Here is a 19756-nt window from a genome sequence, read left to right on the forward strand (position 1 = left end):
TTACAGCCCGCAGGTGAGCTGAGGGGCGGGGCTGCAGTACAACATGAATAAGCTGCAAAGCTGTTCTAGCACAATTTAAGAGTAAAAGTACAGAGTTGGAAATTTGCATTATTTATTTATTTATTTATTTTTTGCTTTTTTTTTTTTTTTTGCATAAATTTGCATTATGAGATAAATTGTTGCTTCTACCAAATTTTTTGCCGATGTCTTGATCAGCATTTAATGAATCTTCTTTATGAGAAAGTCTGCTTTTCTCCGCAGTAAGAAAAAAGTTTGATTTAAGATTTAATTTTTGGCATGAAAACATAAACAATGGAAGAAAATTGTCCCACTTGACTGTAGTTTTATGCAGGTCACTGTAGGTTTAGCCTCAGCTTTCTGTCACCTGCTGTCTCCTGGTCCATCTTCACTACTTTAAAGCTGCTTTGACCGCCTTAAAGCTAAATCAGAGCTTTGCTTTGGTAAAGTCATGTTACCTCCTTCTTCTTCGATGATAGTTCATCGGTGCTCTGATAACATGTTGTCACATTCTTCATGTACTTACTGGTAACATTTTTGTCAGCAAAAAGGATGGAAAAAGAGCCTGTTTGACAAATTCAGGGTTGCTGATTATGTGTCTGTCTCATCTCACTGCATTTCCCTGTGAACAGGCTCGATTCATCAGACTCGGTACAACAAATTATAGCAATTTTATGCTGTTTAGATGGTTTGGTGACTCTACAGAAAGTAAAAGGATCAAGAAAATTTGCACAAATGTATTTGTTGGCTCTAAGGTGAATAATTTTTTTTGTTTTTTTATTTGTTATTTCCTTATTTCTTTGCTCCTGACTGGCAGCTGGTTGTGTCAGGGCTCAGCTGATGCTAAGGTGTGTTTTTAACCACAGAGCCTATCAGCTGGTGGCAACTGAAGAATCAGTACAAAGTGTTTTAGTAAGGTTTCGACACTGCCCGGGGGAGGAACGCCACCTTTATGAAACACACCCTGTGATGTGGTGCTACAGTGATGGTGCTAGAGAGCTTTTTAACTTTTTCCACAGTCTTTAGTAGAAATGTAGCTGGGACAGGCCACAGCACATGAGTCACACTCATTTATACCATTCAGTGAGGCCACTCATCGTTATCTTGAAGCACCACTGTTTCATTCTGTGTAGAGAATTTGAAGGCAGTGCTGCCCAGTCCACAGCTTTATAACCTTTGATTGGATTGTCCAACAATTCTTTGAGCAGCAGTTGGTGAGTTTGAGGTAGTGTGAAAGGTAATTTTCCAGCTCATTTCTTCAGCCTGTAATGCTTTTAACTCTGTCCCCTGGCATTTGACGACCTCCTGTGTACCCTTATGAGTTTTAAAATTCAGTATATATCAATAAAGATGTGGTTTGATGACCATTAGAATAGTTTCTGGGGGTTTTTCAAGGGTAGCTGCGCAGGCAGAGACTGGCCTCACTAACATCTGATGCACATCCTGTCTCATTGTTTTAAAAGCAGGCTGAAATATGACAGAAACCTCCAAGAGCCTCGAGGATTACTCCTAGCAGGCTTTCAAGAGATAAAGGGTTAAAGATGGATTATCTAGAAATGTGTTCAGAAACACTTGACTCCATGTCATCCATCCTTGTTGTGGTAACCTTGTTTCCTTGCTTTGCTTTCAAACATGGTCGGACTGCTCTTTGAACAGACTGGTTCATTTACAGTGCACGTAAACTGCACCTGGATCTTTCTTTGGTGTTTCATAGTTTAGGACAAAAGCTGCTTGTTTCTAGCACAGTGCCTTTATCTTTGAAGTGGCAATTGACTGAATTTTCTGTGTTCAGTTTTACAAACCGAGGTAATATATCAGCCAATCAGCAGTGCTAGGTCTCTGAGGTGTACAATACCTCGTATATCGCTGACAAATTAAAGGAAGAATAGTACAAAGTGTTTTACAGTAAAGTGTCGACACTGACAGATGGAGGAATGTCACCTTTGTGAAACAAACTCTGTGATGTTGTGTTAGAGAGGTATTTAAATTTTTCCTTTAAAATGTCCACAGTCTTTGGTAGAAATGTAGCTGGAGCGGGATTTACATATTTCTATTGTTTTTTTCATGATTTTTCTCTTTTGATTGGTCACTCGTCGTTACCCTGAAGCACCACTTGTTCATTCTGTGTAGAGAATTTGAAGGCAGTTTTCATCCCAACTTTCCTGATGGTTCCCACTAAGGTTTTATTTCTGTGTTTTGATTCATCAGCCTCTGTTGGAGGAGTCAGTCGATCAAATGCATGTCTCAGCTCAACTTTACGAAACTGCTGCCCATGTGCTTTGTATTTCTTTGCACATGTTTTGCTCTATATGGACAACTGCAGCAGAGGTTTGTGTCACATGTAAATTTGTGGTGGTTGGATAAGATGAGCAGTGTCGGCGAACCTTTCAGTTAAATGCCAGGATCTGATGTTCTCACACATCAAGAGCAAACCTGTTGTGAAGGCACCATTTAGAAACAACATTCAGCAGCAATGATGGAATGACTGACAGCAGAGGGACCATCTTCCCTGATTAACTGGGAAGTCAGCTTGAAAGACTGCTCATTGTCTGCACACTAGCCCTTAAACGCCAAGCCACAAACGTCGCTCTTTGCTTTTGTTACACACATTTTCATATGGTCCAAAATTTCATATTCAACTCCAGATACCAAACAAGACTAGAAGAGATTAAAAAAAAGAGAGAAATCAAAGATAATATCAGGAGTAGACAGCCACACTATATCCAGAAAACCAGAATTATGGAGCTTAATTAGGATTAACTGCTGAATTTGAAGAGCGATTGCTTTGGCTGATGTGTCAGTGCCACTGAGGTATAATATTTTTGATCAGGAGTGTATTCCAGTATTTCATTGCTGTCACAGCTGCTCTGGCCCCTCATAGATGGTCTTCATTTGAAATGTGCTTTAGTGTGTTCCTGTAATATCGTCGTCAGAACTTCTGACAGAGAGAATATAAGTTAAATGGACACAGGACAGAAAAGAAATCAGAAAATGGATTTTAACTGACTCTTTTGTGACACTGAGGGATTTGTGCTTGAAGGTCTTTGGTGGGTAACCCTTGAGAAGTATATTGTGAGTGCTGTGTGGTCGTATCCGTTCAGTGTATTTCATCTTTCACTTGTATTGTTCGGACTCGTGCTTCTTTTAAGTAAAGCTGCAGCCTTCCTGTTAGACGACCTTGTAAAACACCTGTATATGTTTTTGTTTCTTTTCTTTTAACCTGTCACTTTTATGTATAAAGTCTGGGATTCTAATCGTACTTCTTGTAAAGCATGTTTGTGTTTGTTTTCATTTAGTACAAGTTATTTATGTCTAATATGTGCAGCTCTGTTCACTTACCTCATCGTTGCAGAGTGAATCTGTACCGTGGTCCGACAAACTTAAATCTAAAGTAAATGTTCCCTTTAAGCAGAAAATCTCGGTTTTCGCGCTCTCCACTGTAAATGGATCCCTGTCAGATAATAATGGGAATACTGGGATACTCCAACAAAACACGTCACACAGACAACAGCTGTGCTGTGATTACAGCTGTAATTATGTGTAAAATGATCACTTAGTGAGAACAATACATGCAACAGGATGTTTTTATTTTTTAGTTTTTTCTGTCATGCAGCCTCTGCCTGCGTAACCAGGCATAAATAAACTCTGTGAATCTAATGAGGTGCCAAGTTAGTGAAAGGTGAACCGCAGTCCGATCGCTGCTGTGTGAGCGATGCTCTTTTTCCACATTTAGTGTTTGAAACACTAAATTAAAAACCGAATACCTGCCCAGCAGAAGATTAATGTAGCTGGTAAATGTCTGGATCCAGTACAATCCTCCAACAAGCCTCTGTTCTCCTCCAGGTTTGGATCCGTTTTTGTGTTTTTACATGAGAAATGTGTTTTATTTTGCTTTATTTTGCTTTTAATTTCAATTTTATTTTAACTGTTAAAGAAAACCAGTCAGCTTGTGTATAGATATACAGTATTATACACCATCAAACACTCACAGGTCAGCCAGAGACATTTGCCGTTTAATGTCTCAATTAAAAATAGCTGCAGTTGAACTCGGGCTTTGTGCTGCATATGGACCTGGTTGTTTTTGACACATCATCAAACCGCAGTAAAGTTGTTATTTTTTTCTGTTTGCGTTTACATTTTTTGGAGCACGCTAGCCACAGTCATATTTGCGCTAAAAGCCTTTTTGTGTGTTTCCAGTTTAACCCGTGACCCGGCAGCTGCGAGGTGTGACTTTGTAGTAGCAGACATCAACAGTGATATCAGCGGGCGTTTTGTAGTCTTAGGCGAACGATCTGAATCCAGAGCAGGAACGACACACTACATCAAACATCAGAACGGGCGTGGTTACCTGAAAATATCACAAGTTTAATCGATAGAGACGTTGAGTTATATCCAAAATCAGTGCCTAAAATCCAAATCTGCGTGGCTTCTAGCTTTAAAAAATAGTCCTCTAAGCGGGACAAATGACTCTTTATATTAGACCTCTTCCTCATGAGGATTAAGCAGTGAAAGCCTGCTCTTTAAACACACACACAACAAGCTGAACACATTTCTGGCTTCTTTTTGATGCACTGTGTCTTTTCATTGCTTAAATGCACTCTGTGGAAAAATATGTAGTACTCGGTACAACTGATGTAATTTTTTCCAAATCTTTCAGTATCAGGCAGCTAACTCTGCGCCATCCTTGCTTTGCAGATATAGTAATGTTAGGGTGATGTAACAGGGAGGAAAAAAGGATTTAGATGTTTGTTTGCTTTAAGTTCAAACATCAGTACCATTGTCATACTTTGGCTTCATGAAACCTGCAGTCTTTGCTTTGAATGCTTCTAAAATAGGTCTTTTCTTGCCATCACATGCATCCACGTGCATGCTCACCGTGATTGTGTGAAGTCACGTCCTCAGATATGTAATTTTAGTTTCCCCATTGACACCTGTTTGATGTTTCCTGGTCAAAAGCAGCAAGATAATTACACGCTTTCAATATTCTTGTTAGATTTTTTCCAACCAAAGATTCTTGGAAAAGCAAACCAAGCTCGGATGGAATTTTCCTAAATCTGAAAGTGTTTGAGAAAGCCCACAGATTTCCTGGTACATTTGGGTTGACCACAAATGAGCCAATGAACAAGGAAGTGGGTGAAACAAAGCAATATGTTAAAACAATGGCACAGATGAAACTGGCTTGTGCTGGTGTTACATTTTTTTGTGTCAGCAGAAGAGCAACAGTGGTGAGAAAATAAGTATTTTCAGACAGAATCAGAATCATAATGACTACGAAGCAACACCGGCACCACCGGCCGTCATGAAACTCACAGTAAGCCCAGTAGTAACCGACACCTATGCTGCTCAAGGACATCTTTAAACCTGGCTCATCTATATTTCAGTGCAGTGCCATATGCAAGATCCCACATGACATATTCTGGTGTTGATCCATGTGGCAGCAGGACAGCAGAATATGCCACGTGGGATGCCGTACAGTGTCCTACTGCTGTGATACAGCTGCTACTTAGGCATAAGTACAGTAGCAGAGTTTAGACAGTGAGCTCAGCAGCGCCTGTAGTTCATTATCCACGGTGAATGTCTTTGTTTTCGTCTGGAAAATGATCATTTGAAATTGGTGTGACACATCAGAACCAAAGAACGAGGAGTGATACGATCCACGCAGACGTCAGTGTTTCAAAACGTTTGCCAATCCCGGAGGTTTCACAATCAGTGAGGTCAGCTGTGTTTCCCAGAGATATGATTTAGGAAATGTTGGAATAGTGAGGATTAAACACGGAATAAGGTGTGCTCATAGTTTCACTGTAGACACGACACCGGGACTGTAAGTTTGTCCCATTGTTGTTGTTCTCAGAGTATTTTGTCGCTCTGCCCGTGACATAAAGCAGGGTCAGGGAACCTCGTCCAAGTGAAAGAAAATATGACCCTAACACTGACGCTTACTCCCATCCCGGTCTTAGATGCCTTTGAAACTATTCAACATAAATATGCAAGTGTCACAATCCTATTAGCATTTCTGTTGGCCTAATAATGTGTCTCAGAGTTTTAACTCAGTCTAGTCAGTCTGGCTCTCAGCTGTGGTGTCCTAGTTCTCTGTCGTTGGACTAAGAAGGTAAACATGGTGAATCAGTTAGTCCAATGTTTCATTTTTGAGTCGGCAGAGACAAAAAAATGAAGGTCAAAATGTTAGGTGAAAGAAAATCAAGTCCAAGTGTTCGAATGTCAAAGCTTCTGCAGTCTTAGAGGAACATTAGTTGACTAAAAGAAAAGATGAACTGGTTGTTACAATATCCAGTGATAAAAGGATGATTCGAGCATGCGGGATAATCAGGCCTCGGCTGACTCTGTGTTTAGAGGAAAAGACTGATTTGATATTATTTTATTGCTTTTTGGAAAAACTAACTTTGCTGGGTTCTTGTGTTGTTTCACAGAGCAGTTGAAGAGCCGGCTGAAAGAATACGGCCTGGTCACCCCCTTCAGCACCGACTCCCACGGACACTACCTGTCACACCTGCTCTCCGCCACTCACAAGCAGCGTGTTAAGAGGGAGGTGCTTGAAAACGGTGAAACTGAACAGAGGCTTTTCTTCAACATCACTGCCTTTGGAAAGGAGTTTCACCTTCGTCTGCGGCCGAACAGCAGGCTGGTGGCGCCTGGCGCGATGGTGGAGTGGCACGACGAGGTCCCGGGATTCGGAAACGGCGGTGCTGGCAACGATTCTAGCGTGGGCGCCAACCAGACTGAATCCACCAATGGCACGGAGAGGATACTGCGCCGTGAGCTGCTCAAGACAGACTGCACCTTTACCGGTGACATCACAGACGTCCCCGGGGCCTCGGTTGCCATTAACAACTGCGATGGGCTGGTAAGTCTTCCTCAGCAGTAAAACTCCTTCCCTTCCCACCCCATGAAAGTGCTTTTCATTTCAAAAGTGCCATGACCTTATCAACTGACACCAAAGGATTTTAGATGTCTGTAGCATTCCTTTACATCGCTGCTCGGCATTTTTACAGCACATTGTTTTTGCGGACGTAATAGCTTTTTGTACTTTTTGTACAGAGGTTTGTCACGGGTGAGTAGTCTCCTATTGCATTCGTGAAGGGATTTTCCTTCTAACCTCTTCCCAACATAAAGCACGAGTTCCTTTTGTCCTTTCTAAAAGTCTGCAGTCCCATCCTCCCTATCACCCCTCATAAAACACTTGGGCCGTCATTGGGCAACGACCAGAGCCAAAATCTCTTAGAGTTGGCCAGCGGAGCATCTCTGCATTTAAGGAAAGAATAGGCCAAACCCAAATTCCTTCAGCTCTAGTTGAAATACTGCAGAGTTTTGAAATGCAACACAAAGAAAGTCCTCCAAAAATCACCTTCCTGATGGGGAAGTGACGGACAGCGCTTGTGGCGTTCTGTCTTTTTCGTTTTTGAGCTGTTCAGTGGGAGAGACTGAAATAAAAATGAATTTCTACTGCTAATTCTCTAAGGTGAACATTTGTAGTGCTGTAGGACTGACTCTGTGTTGGAAAGTTAATGCTTCAGATATTCATGACAAAGTTAAAGCAAAGCTCCTAACAGAAAGTAAAAAGTTCGATGCACTGAGTGTTAAACTAGATTTGCTGTGCTTTATATCACATATTCACACATCCTTATGCTTCATAATCCTCCACTAGCTGGCTAAACTGATCTCTGACATATGATGGGACGTGACTTTTGCACAAATACTCTTTATTTTAGTTTCATTTTAAACATCTCATCAAACGTTAAACTCAAATTCAAACATTGTACAGGACCCATTTTCACACTGTCTGCGTGACAGATTGTGATAAATGTGTTGATCCCTTGACTTATCTTGCCTCAATATTTGGCCAAAATATTTGCCACACCAAGATGGTGAGCATAGCAACGTTGTGCCTGTATAGCAGCTAGCCTGAGCAACCAGCATGACTAATTACAGCGTCACAGAGACGGGTCGCTGTGTGCTAATTTTGGATGACAGTGGCGGTGCGTGGGATGAAGACACAAGCAAGCAAGGCTAGGCTAAGGAGCGCGGACACTTGTTAGCAGGTGCCGGCTGTGATGATTACTAACTGTGCTGTTTATATCCAAAGGCTGCGTATCTGTGCCTCGGTGCACTGCGGCTGCCCGAAAGGTACTAAAAACACTCGAACATGATCACAGTAATTACAATCACAAAGACGTTATTGTTCTTTTTTGAAGGTGAAACGAAGCCACCTGGAGAGCCTCAAAACTGGAACATTTTAAATGTTTTTTAACCTTTAGGCAGCCAACTCCAACCTATTTACATGTATTACTGCCAAATTATGGACCTTGGTGGAAGTATATAGAGATGCAGTTTCATTTCTGCCCCCTCAGATTGTAGGTTTGCCTTTGAAAAATGTGACACGGTTCAGTAAAAAACATGGCAGGGTTATCACAAGGCATTCAGGAAAATAATAAATATCGCTCAGCGTAATGATTCTGTTGTTGGACATCAAACCTAAATGTTCCTGTCAGTGGATACCGTCTTTGTATTGTGGAGCATAATGAAGTAATGAGTTCACACTGTGTCACAGTGCAGCAGCAGGAAAGTGAGTCACTGTGACGCAGAATCATTTCCATGTTAAAGCAAATCTGAAATCTCCCCACATAACAAACTGCGGCTGAACGCCCTTTTTTCCTTTATCTGTGTCTAAAGAAAATAAAGCTTTATGTGGAGCTTTGTTCCTGTTTCAGCTTCTGTAACGTCAACCCGTATAGCTTAAAACCAAAGATACAAGTTATTCATTTAAATCCACAAAGTTTATTCCATATTTCGCTTCCACTTCTCCTTTTCAGGGCTGCGGGGGCGCTGGAGCCTATCCCAGCTGTCTTAGGGCGAGAGGCGGGGTACGCTCTGGACAGGTCACCAGTCTGTCGCAGGGCACACACACAGACAACCATTCGCACTGACGTTCACACCCACATTCATGCCTATGGGCAATTTAGAGTTTCTAATTAACCTATCCCCACTAACTGCATGTCTTTGGACTGTGGGAGGAGCCAGAGTACCCGGAGAGACAAACACAGGGAGCACATGCAAACTCCACACAGAAAGAGCCCGGCCTGATGGTGGAATCGATCTCAGGGCCTTCTTGCTGTGAGGCAACAGTGCTAACAAAGTTTATTATTATTGTTATTTCAGTAGTAGTGGTATGAGTCGGCGTAGTATTAAATAAAGTTAGATTTTGTCTGTTAGAGGTCTGACAAACATCTGCATTTTAAAGGAGCTTAATTCAGAGAGGTTTTTTTTAGAGAGCTGAATGTGGCTTTATTACTGATCATTCACTTAGACTGTATATAAAAGATGGCTATTCCCATCTGTGACATCTGTTACTCTGTAAACTGTTATTTTGAAGCCTTGAGCTGAGCATTGGGACTGATGTCATCTTGTTTTTTGTTCTTGTTACAAACGGGCCGTAGATCTGATTGAAAACTGATGACGCTGCTGGTCAGGCAGTCAAACTAGTTTCTACATTTGCTAAACAACATTCCCATTTACAGTGAACTGGATGATGAAGCAGGGTGTTTGCTGTTTGACTGACATTCATGTATTATGTAACACTTGAAACTAGTGACGGAGTCCATTAATGCATGCTGCAGTGAACCGTTCAGGTGCAAAGGGTACATTTCTTTCAGTGCCTGAATCTTCTGATGGCAAACACTGAGTGAGAATGTTCATTACTGGCTTGACTGCGTTACCAGAAGCAACCCAAATTTACACTAGAACAATGTTTGAATTTGATAGAGACAGGGCTGCTATATTGGCCTTTTGGCTGACAACACCGAGGGGGGAGAGGCTGGGAAGGGAGAGACGGAGAGAGAGAAGCAGTTGGCAGAAAGTGAGTGACACGACGAGAATCAAGTATGAAGGTGGACAGGTAGTCAAGGCAACATTGTTAACACATCCTGGCAGCCTCTGCTTTGCCCTCACTCTTTGGTTTTTACTTAAAATAAACAATTTTACAGTGTGTTGACATGCTGTAGATTCCCTCCAGGTAATATTTATTTGCTTTAAAAATATTCAGATTATTAGTTGTTTTCTAGTTGACATACTGTGTGTGTGTGTGTGTGTGTGTTTAACTGTTAATGCAAACAGAGGAATAATGATGGGCAGGAAGAGAGCAGGAGGCAGGAGAGTGAGGTGAAAAAGTGGACAGACTGTCAAATGCTAGATGGTAAATTGTCAACAGATATGTGATTTTTGAAAAAAATATCATATTTTAAAATTTTAAGATATTATCGAAGTCAAAAATAAGGCCAAGCTTTGCTTTGTGGTTCTAAATATGGTGATTGCAAATGACCAGTCCCTATATTTAATTTTGCATTTAAAAAGTAGTACACATGCAGTCAGGTTTTATTTCCTCTTTCTGGTAGTTGTAATTTTCACCCAATTAATTATGCATGCTTTAAAAGTTTTTTCCGATTTTGTTTTTGAACTGAACAGCTCCTGAACTCTCTGTGAAGTTCTAAACATAATCTCTAAAAATAAACCGACTGCAGCGACAGGCATGTCCAAAGACAAAGATAATGCCAGTCTGACCTTTAAGTCCGTCCTCCGAGCTGCAGGATTTGGCTGTTTCCTTTGATTGGAGCTGGAGGAAGCAGTTCATCACTTGGGCAGATTCTCTGTCTCCGAGTCTTTTTTTCCCCCAAGACATTTATAGTCCAGCCTTGCAGGAGAGTCGGGCCGGGGGGGGGGATACAGGATGTGAAAGTTTTGCTTTGTAAATGCTGCTGTGGTGGGACATCACTCAGAAGATGCCAAAACCCATCAAGGTTGGTCAGTTATTCTCAAATGCAGGCTGATTTGAAAAGACTGCTGCTGCTCTATGGTCACATGGTTTAGTGTCATAGTATCAAAGGTTATTAAAAAAGATGAACATCATAAATAACACACAATACTGGATCAATGCTTCACTGTTTCCTTTAACGGACAATACATTTTAGTCTGTCCATCCAGTATCTGCTGCTTACCTGAGTCCCAGGGGCCGCGGTTTAAGCAGAGATCACCAGAACAGTCTATGGTGATGCAACATAATCACTCCAGTGTGTTCTGGTCCAGGATGCTGTGTCCAACTCACCTCAGCCATCCCATACTCACAGATGTTCAAACCAGTTCAGCCAGCTGTTTTCAGTGTGGTTGGGCAGCAGCTCAGCTCTGAGCTCCTCCTGTATGACTCAGCTCCTTGTCCCATCTCTAAAGCTGAGCCCAGAGAGCTCATCTCCACCACTTCTGTCCATAATCTTATCCCTTCAATCTCTATCCCCCGTCTGTGGGCATAGATGAGGGTAGGGACACTATTTCCAGCATCCTGTTATCCCCTTGTATTCCAGCTTTCCAGCATTTCAAGATAACATGCCCCGTTGCCACATCTGGGTTAAAAAAAATTGTATTTTTTTTTTCTTACTTCATTTCTTTTACCAGGATCTAAACTGTTGGAATGACAGAAAGATTTGACTCACTCTGAGCTCCAGCCATCAGCTCGGTTACAACAACAGGAAAAGTGCCGTGTTACACGATACTGTAGTGAGAGATGAAGGCTGGAGAGACTTTGACATGTTTTCAGATCAATCAGTAAAACAACAGAAGTATTGCATGTTCCCACTGAAGCATTTCAGATGGCTCTTATTGAGACGTATACTTGCGCTTTCTGTTTCTACAGGCATTTTCTCAGCTGTCATTATTACACAATGACCTCATTTACTGTAACTTCTCATTCCCAGTGTTACATCACACCGGAGAGCAAAATAAAGAGGAAACTGTAAAATCGCCACAATAAAAGTAAGAATGTGGGACGTTAAATTGAGAGAAAAAGAATAGAGTTTATTTAGTAAGTTTGCATTAGATTATCCACTCTGCTCGTAGCACTGATTCTTGTTCCTGCTCATGTTTGCAGCCTTAATCCAAAACACGCAGGACTACAGAACCCAACATCAAACGCTCTCCAAACCAGTGCTTCCTGATCTAAAAGCCTGTCGTTGAGGGCCGGCGGTCTTTGATCTCAAGTGGTAGCCCTGGCCCTCTCTAGGTGTGCGTTTTACGGTTTCTTAATTATAGCCAGGCTGCTGTCTGGAAGTCTTTACTGCAGCTAGCATGCAGGCAGGCAGCCTGGCAGCTAAATACTTATGAGGCAGATACTTCCTCTGCTTCAGCAGCAGTGGGCGAACCGAGGGCGATCTTTGCTGGCCTGCGTGGGGGATGGCCCTCGTGTTGCATGTCAGAAAAGCTTGGGAGAGCTGGTCCTTCATAAAACATGAAACATGTCACTGCTGACTTCTGTTTTCTTCTTCCTTCGCTCACATGGAGGAGTGATCTAGAAGAATCAGCAGCATGTCATTCAAGCTCTATCTGCAATCCAGTGTCGGCCTGGTTATTTCTCACGTTTGCTCCAGAGATTCGCGGTGCGAGTTCTCTTACAAAACCTGCATCATTTGTAACTCGTTTCCATATTTGGGTATTTAAAATCTATGTTTCTAATCTGACTCGCTGAGCCGCCGCGTGTAAGCCGAGGCCTATAGTTACAATGAAGTCATTAGAAAGTGACACAAAGTTATCGTGCGGCGCCTGCTCCATTAAATTTGCAGCACGAACAACATGAAATCGTCTCCTCTTATGATAGTTGTGACACTTTTAACTCCTCGAGAGAAACAGCATAGCTGTGAGTCATGCACGAGAAGGAGGAGACCAAATTCATCTGTGTTTTGCGAGTGACGATTTTCAAAATCTGATGCTGGCAATGAAATAAGTGCTGAATTAAACAGGCTCCAGCTCCAATTAAGCCTTATCCACCTAACAGTCCTTGGGTGGTCTTCCAGATTAAGGCTCGAGGACTGAAATGTCTGTAAGAGATTTTTATTTAATGCACTGATCGCACAGCTGGACTATTTTACTTGTTTGAGTTAAGGAGGATACAATAATTATAAGGATACAGATGTGTGCTCTGCTGTGTGTTGCGCTTTGGATTGCTTTCCAAATCCGAAGCCACTTGGATAAATGATCACGCTGTTTTTTTTCTGTGTGCCACCTCCTGACAGATGGAGCCTGCTCTTTATCTGCTAAATGTGCTGCTATTATAATAAATTCATAAAATGAGGAAAGACTCACTGTAAGGGTCAAGCAAGCCGAAGCGATGAGGGTTTGGTTGATTCATGAATGGACTGGACCCGTGTAACACTTTTCTCCACCATGTCTCATTCACACTCTGATGCATCGGGAATAGCTCAGGGTTCATTAGATTAGATGATCTGCTCTACCTCCAGAGCTGCCAGCCAACAGGACCTGCTGTTCCCAGGCAGCCCCCCAAAGGCCTGAGCAGGCCTGACTCTGCTGAGCCTCTGAGCTCAGGGAGATCAGGGTGGTAAGGCTGTAAGTCGTACCCTCTTAAGCAACCCCCTTTTTTGTTTTACATTATTGTTTTCACAATGTCATTTGATACATTGTAGGGTCTACCTTACAATATAAAGCACCGTGAGGCGGCTGTTGTTGTGATTTGGTGCTATATAAATAAAATTGAAATGAATTGAATACATTGTTACTGTGAAAATATGGATTATATATAATATGAGACTCACATCCATCAGTATAGATCATTTATATCCGCATTCATGTGATTTATAAAAGTTCTGCTTAGTGCACAGGCTAAGTTCTCTGGGTTCATCTGAAAAGCAAAGACAGCCTTGAAATGATTATCTCTGATATTTGCATGGAAAAGATGAATCCTGGAGCTTATTGCTTGGTTGAATAAAAAGTCTTGAACTCAGTAAGTCTGCACACTGTTGGTGAAACTTTTTATACGACTTGGAAACCACTTTGTGTGCTTCAGAAACTGTCTTTGAGGCACTTTTAAGATTTTAAGTTAAATATGTGCAAGTTTATTAAACCTTCTAAATGTATACCCGTCATCTGAAACTTGTGGATAGAAAAAATAAAGAGCTTTTCACCATTTTAGGAAATCTGGGCTCCATGAGCTCATTTGGGTCTGTTTATGGGAGAATAATGACAGCGTTTGATCCTCAACACACCTGGTTTGTTGGAAGCTTTAGTAAAGGGAATGCAGTTTAACAGCTACAGTATGTCCATCGTAAATGGTTAGAAGGAGGGATACTTCCTTTTTCTTGGTCACCTGATTAAAACTTGCACCACGTGCCTCTTTTAAAAAAGAATCGGAGTAAATGACAAAGGAATTCAGCTGACCTTTAGATGTCAGGCGGGGTGTATCATTCCCATCACCCTCCTCCCACTGCGTGTCTCTCAGTTCATGTACACTCACATGAACACAGCTGATGGTTCACATACTGAAGATATTTTATTTGCTACCCTGAAAGGGAAAGAGGGGAAGCTTCTCATGTCTGATGTATTTTTGGACTTTTACTCTGGCTCTGTGTTTCATCCAGCAGAGAGAGGATTGAGACACTGATTTGACATAGCATATGTTATGTTGTTGCCATTAATAATGCATTAAGACCTCTTTCTGTGTCTTTCTGCCAACCATGTGGTCGTCTGCCACTTTGGTCCAGGCTAAAATATTTCAGCTATGAAATGGATTACAGTGAAATGTGATTTTCTTTTTAGAGCCACCAGGTTTGTAGTTTTGAGCGTACTGCCCGGATGGTTATTGGTTGGCCTGCCATGGCAACAGATACAGAAATCTGCATTTATTAACTGTTAAGAAGCTAATTACTAAATATTTTCAAACTTAAATATGAGTTTGTATTTGGCTCAAAACCTTTAACACATAATATGCAACTGAAAACAATATAAAAGGCATAATTTGATGATGCTGTGAAGTAGTTTGAGTTCAAGGGCGTTGTCTCAGATTTTCCTTTGGCACGAAAAGCCCACTGATGTGATTCAGGCAGGAAGTCATGCTCATGTAAGTGCGCTACTTTTATTCATACTGTAGAATTTCATTGCGTCATTATCTGATGTTATATGAACTTCTAATTGACCATGAGATGAATCAGCTACAGCTGCTTTATAATTATGAAGAGGATTTGTTTATAAGGTTAGCCCAGTGCTGTCGTCGCTTCTGGGTTTGAAAAGAAAACCTCATCTGGAAATGCTTCACATTCTTTCTGATGACCAGCAGGGGGCGACTCCTTTGATTAAAGCAAGATGTCTGATCTATAACCTCAGGAAACATGCTTCCAGTGAGTTTATGATTATGATGGTATTGGAGTCTTAGGTTATGTTTAGTATAACATAAAGTCAATTCAGTTCAATTTGGTTGAATTCAGTTTTATTTATATAGCATCGAATTATAGCCACCTGCTGCCTTGAGGCTTCTTATATTGTAAGGTAAAGAACTAGCAAAAATAGAGAGCAAACTCCAACAAGCAGACGACCCCCTATGAGCAAGCACTTTGGCGACAGTGGGAAGGAAAAACTCCCTTTTAACAGGAAGAAACCTCCGGCAGAACCAGGCTCAGGGAGGGGCGGGGCCATCTGCTGTGACCGGTTGAGCGCTAGGGGAGGAAGACAGGACAAAAAACATGCTGTGGGTGAATGTTATACTTGATTTATTTCTGACTTCTCATAGAAGTCTAGTGTACTCACTCAAATTTGGGTATAAAAATGTGAGGTATCTCCCAGCGACACACCGTCAGTGCCGTGATGCCATCATCACCACCAGCCTTCATCATATTTAGTTCCCTAATATTTAGCTTTATCAGAGTTGCCATATTGACACAACAGAGTTCTGTTTAAACGTGCCTGAGTATTGGGACCAGTGCAGAGGTCCACCAGGAGATGACCTTTAGCTGGAGATTGGCAAAATGTATATGCGGTCTGGTTTGCTGCTTTTTGTGGGCGGGGTTATGAAACTTTCTCATGGCACATCATCTTTCCTGCAAGTTTTTCTCATGTGTTATACTAAGAGTGAGAGGCCGGCTGTGCGGGAGTCATACATAATTGTCTTCACTGGCATGCATAAGCATAACTATACAGCGTGCCTTTGTTTAAACATGCATTCTTCAGCTGACTAATGAGGCTAAAATCTGCAGTCACTGTCAGACACATCTTAAAGTAATAGACTCAAATGGAGAGTCATTGACTACAGGCTCAATCTGTCGCTGCATGACTGACAGATTGTAAGAGTTTAAATAGAAATCTGTTTGATTGAATCTACATCTGGCTTATGAGTGCATGCAGATTTCCTTGCTGTTGATAGTGAAGATAAGTATGATGTGTGAGAGGAAAAGACAACTGCAGTGAGAGATGCATGTGTGGAGCACAGGGTACCAGCATGACAAATAAAGTGTAACTTATGGAACTGCTTTAAAGCAACCATGAAATTCCTCTTCAGTCCCAGTCGTATGTTAGATAGAGGACGGGCCAGCTGGAACAAATCCCTCCTCCTCTCTTTCTATATGAAGGGTTTTTTGTGAGCATACCTGAGCAGACAGACGGTCTTGACGAATCAGCTGATAGATGCAGACAGTGTGGTAGCCTAACCTGAACAACACTGTAAATGTGACTTTTATTATTAACCTTTACTTTTCCAGCAGCTGTGCAAAGCTTGGCCACCTTTAATGTGTGTCATGTTGCATAATCGGCTCTGAATGGTGAGGCGCTGCTGTGTCTGAGGTGTGTGTGTGAGACTTGCAAGTGTAAATACACTGCAGGTCTGATGGGTAAAACAGTATGCTGTCGGAGCAAAGGCTCATTGTAACTCATTCTGCGATCATCCTCCTCAAATTCCTGCAGCCTCGGCGGAAGTGTTTACAATGTTGAGATTCATCGAGAGTGACAAAATGAGCAAATAAAGCATGCTGATGTTTTGCTGAGAGCTACGTGTGCTCAGTGGCCTACACTCTTGGCCTCAGAGACTTAAAAGAGCATTCTGGACATGCACAGCTCCTGACATATCTGGAGCTACTGTGTAGGAGGGGCGGGGGCTAAAAGGCAAAAAAGAAGAAGAAAATATCCTATTTGATTAGGAAAAAAAAAAGAAAAAGTAAGTGAGCCAGTTCCTCTTTGCGGTGAACTGTAGCTGGGCACAAGAGTTTTATTCACCGATAGTTCTTAATGTTCCCTGTTGACTTAGCCAAGGCTTGTTGCAGAGGCTTGACCCCAGAGCTGTTTGGGTATATGGTTTGAGGTGCAGGGCAGAGGCACACCAAGATATGCAAAAGGTTTTCTCCTCTGCAGTCGTGGGTTCGGCTCGGCGTGCAGTGCCGAGGTGCTTGCATTGATATTTATATGTTTAAACATTTTTAATCGTGACCTGTATAAACCTAAGACGAGCCCACATTTTCTGTTGTCGTTTCAGACGGACATTGAGAGCCATTCACCGGCACGAGGTTTTATTTTAAGTCAAGTGTGGAATCCCACCGCCTCCTCAAAGCCGCCTGTAAATGTTTGCTCTGTTTGGTGGAGCGGCACAAAACGACACAACCAAATGAATTCCTGCGTTGTTTCTGAGAGGAGAGGCTGCCTGATATTTTTGCCAAAATGATAATACTTTTGATTACTTCACTCTTCTCTAAGATTGATTTGTTTTGTTTTTTCAAATACTGTTTCCAGTGAAGCTAAGAGGAAACTTCAAACACACACAGATATATTGAGGATAGCAGTGAGAGGGCTCATTGCCATGTTTGACGTTTATTAAGTAGACAGAGATGTTTTTGCAGTTTCCTGTTTATCATTTTCAGAAATACTCTCTAGTTGTTTTCCAGATTATCAGCAGGCCTCTGCCGAAATTTGTAAAAATCAACTTCTGCGAATTCCTTTAAAGAGTGGGGATGAAAATGTCAGGTAATGATGACGAAGGTTTGCTCACATTTTTCAAAGCAAACACACCTTTGGACAACATGGAGGGTGAAAGGTGGCAGTGTCCCGGCTGAATCCAGGCCTTTTTTAAACATTGCAGTTTTTTTCTCAAATGAAAGCACGTTCGCACCGACCTCCTTAAGAAGTTTAGACTGAAAGAGACTGTTTTTGAAAAACTGGAGCCCTTCAGCTGAATCCCATGTGTTTTTTTTGGCAGAGGAGTGCTGTCTGCTTGGCAGGGGCTGATGTTGGGGATATTAAACTGATGGAACACAGGGTTCCTGATCCCTTTTTTGAGGTTTGTGTTTAGGTAGGACATTGTCTCCGCTGATATCGGATAATGCCGAATACTGGGTCACAGAAAATATGTCACAGTAAACTCTCAGCAAGGGCACAGCAAGCTCGTGGAATTGGAAAGTGTGTTTTGATTTAGTGCCTTCACACTAATTATAGTGTTGATTCCACATAATAATTCACTACAGATTTTATCATACAGGCTCCATCCCAGCTACAGACGCATTTCCCCAATGTTTCTTTCTTATTCCAGTGTTTCCCAACCTTTTGGAGCCACGGCACATATTCTCATTAGAGAAATCACACGGCACACCACCAAACAAAACCCTCACAAAAAGCATATTGATTTTTCTAAATTGGCTCGGTTTGTCCCCAGTATACCTTTTTTGCTTTCTTCTGACCGCTACTCCTGCTAGGGCCTTCATCTGGGTGAGAATTTTCTCCAGGATCCAGGTCGGATTGACTACTTTTCCTTTTCTAATATGTATCGATTGCTATTACGTGCTGCGTTATCTCACTTACAGCATGACTATTATGCAATTTCTTCTTCTGTTTTACTGGCAGTTGGCAACCCATTTAATTAGAGCAGGTAGTTGGACGGCCCTCTAGTGGAAGAGAATGTAATTGTTCTGCCGGTTACTCACGCCGATCGCTTAGAGTACTAATCAGGTGGAACCGGATAATCTTCCACGGCACACCCGTGTCCCACAGCACAGTGGTTGGGAAGCACAAAGATATATCCGAGGTTCCCAGATAATAACTTTTTACTGGCTTGAATGTGGGCGACGTGAGATGTAACTGGTCTGTTCATAAAAGCTTTACTGAGTATCTTCTTTATCTAATCTACAGTTTTACTAATACGTTAATTAAAGGTATCCTGAGGGTGATTTTACACATGATATCTTTGATCACCTTTTTTTTATTACAGTCTCATTATTCAGTATAATCAAGTTCGTTGTTTTATTTCGTGGCTCTCAAAGCTTGCAACCACTCATCTCTTGACATTAAATGTATAAAGTTACACCGGTGACTGCAGAGAATCAGCTGCAGGAAACAAAGCTGCCTGACCTGTAATGTAAACCAGAGGTCCCCAACCCCCGGGCCACGGACCGGTACCAGTCTGTGAGTCGTTTGGTACCAGGCCGCGAGAGTTTCAGGGCTTTTATCGTTAACTTGGTTTCCCTGGGTCTTTTCCTGTGTGTTATGAATAAATCTTCCTTTTCTTTGATACCGGTACTGGTTTTATTTTGTTGTATTTATACGCAACACTTTAAAGGTCGGTCCGTGAAAGTATTGCCGGACATAAACCGGTCTGTGGCACAAAACAGGTTGGATACCTCTGCTGTAAACAGTCGTGTTCTTATGAATATGATCCTAATCATGAATAGGCATGATTTATGTCCCTGGGATTATTCTGGGTGTTGCTTGTAGTCTGAGGAGGGATTGGCTGCCTGCAGGTGAGAAGTCTGCGTGAAGAGCAAAAGAGGGACTGAACTGGTTTAAACCACAAGCATCAAGATTTCAACTCAAATTTACATTTTTATTTTCATAATCTGACTCATCGTAGTAATGCCGCAGTAGTAAAACCCTAAAAAATAACAGGAATTCATAAAGTTAAACTGTTGTAGTCATATAAAAACCT

The 19756-nt window shown here is 41.8% G+C and overlaps 1 protein-coding gene across 1 annotated transcript in view; it reads left to right on the forward strand.

Annotated features, from left to right (window-relative positions):
- Positions 1 to 19756, forward strand: part of adamts3 (ADAM metallopeptidase with thrombospondin type 1 motif, 3) — a 184556-nt gene that overhangs the window by 37677 nt on the left and 127123 nt on the right. The window contains exon 6 of the mRNA XM_031756603.2: positions 6447 to 6880. Within this exon, the coding sequence (XP_031612463.2) occupies positions 6447 to 6880 (434 nt within the window). The remainder of the gene's footprint in view (positions 1 to 6446; positions 6881 to 19756) is intronic.

The sequence above is a fragment of the Oreochromis aureus genome, linkage group 12 (genome assembly GCF_013358895.1).
Source record: "Oreochromis aureus strain Israel breed Guangdong linkage group 12, ZZ_aureus, whole genome shotgun sequence".
In the NCBI taxonomy this organism is placed as follows: domain Eukaryota; kingdom Metazoa; phylum Chordata; class Actinopteri; order Cichliformes; family Cichlidae; genus Oreochromis; species Oreochromis aureus.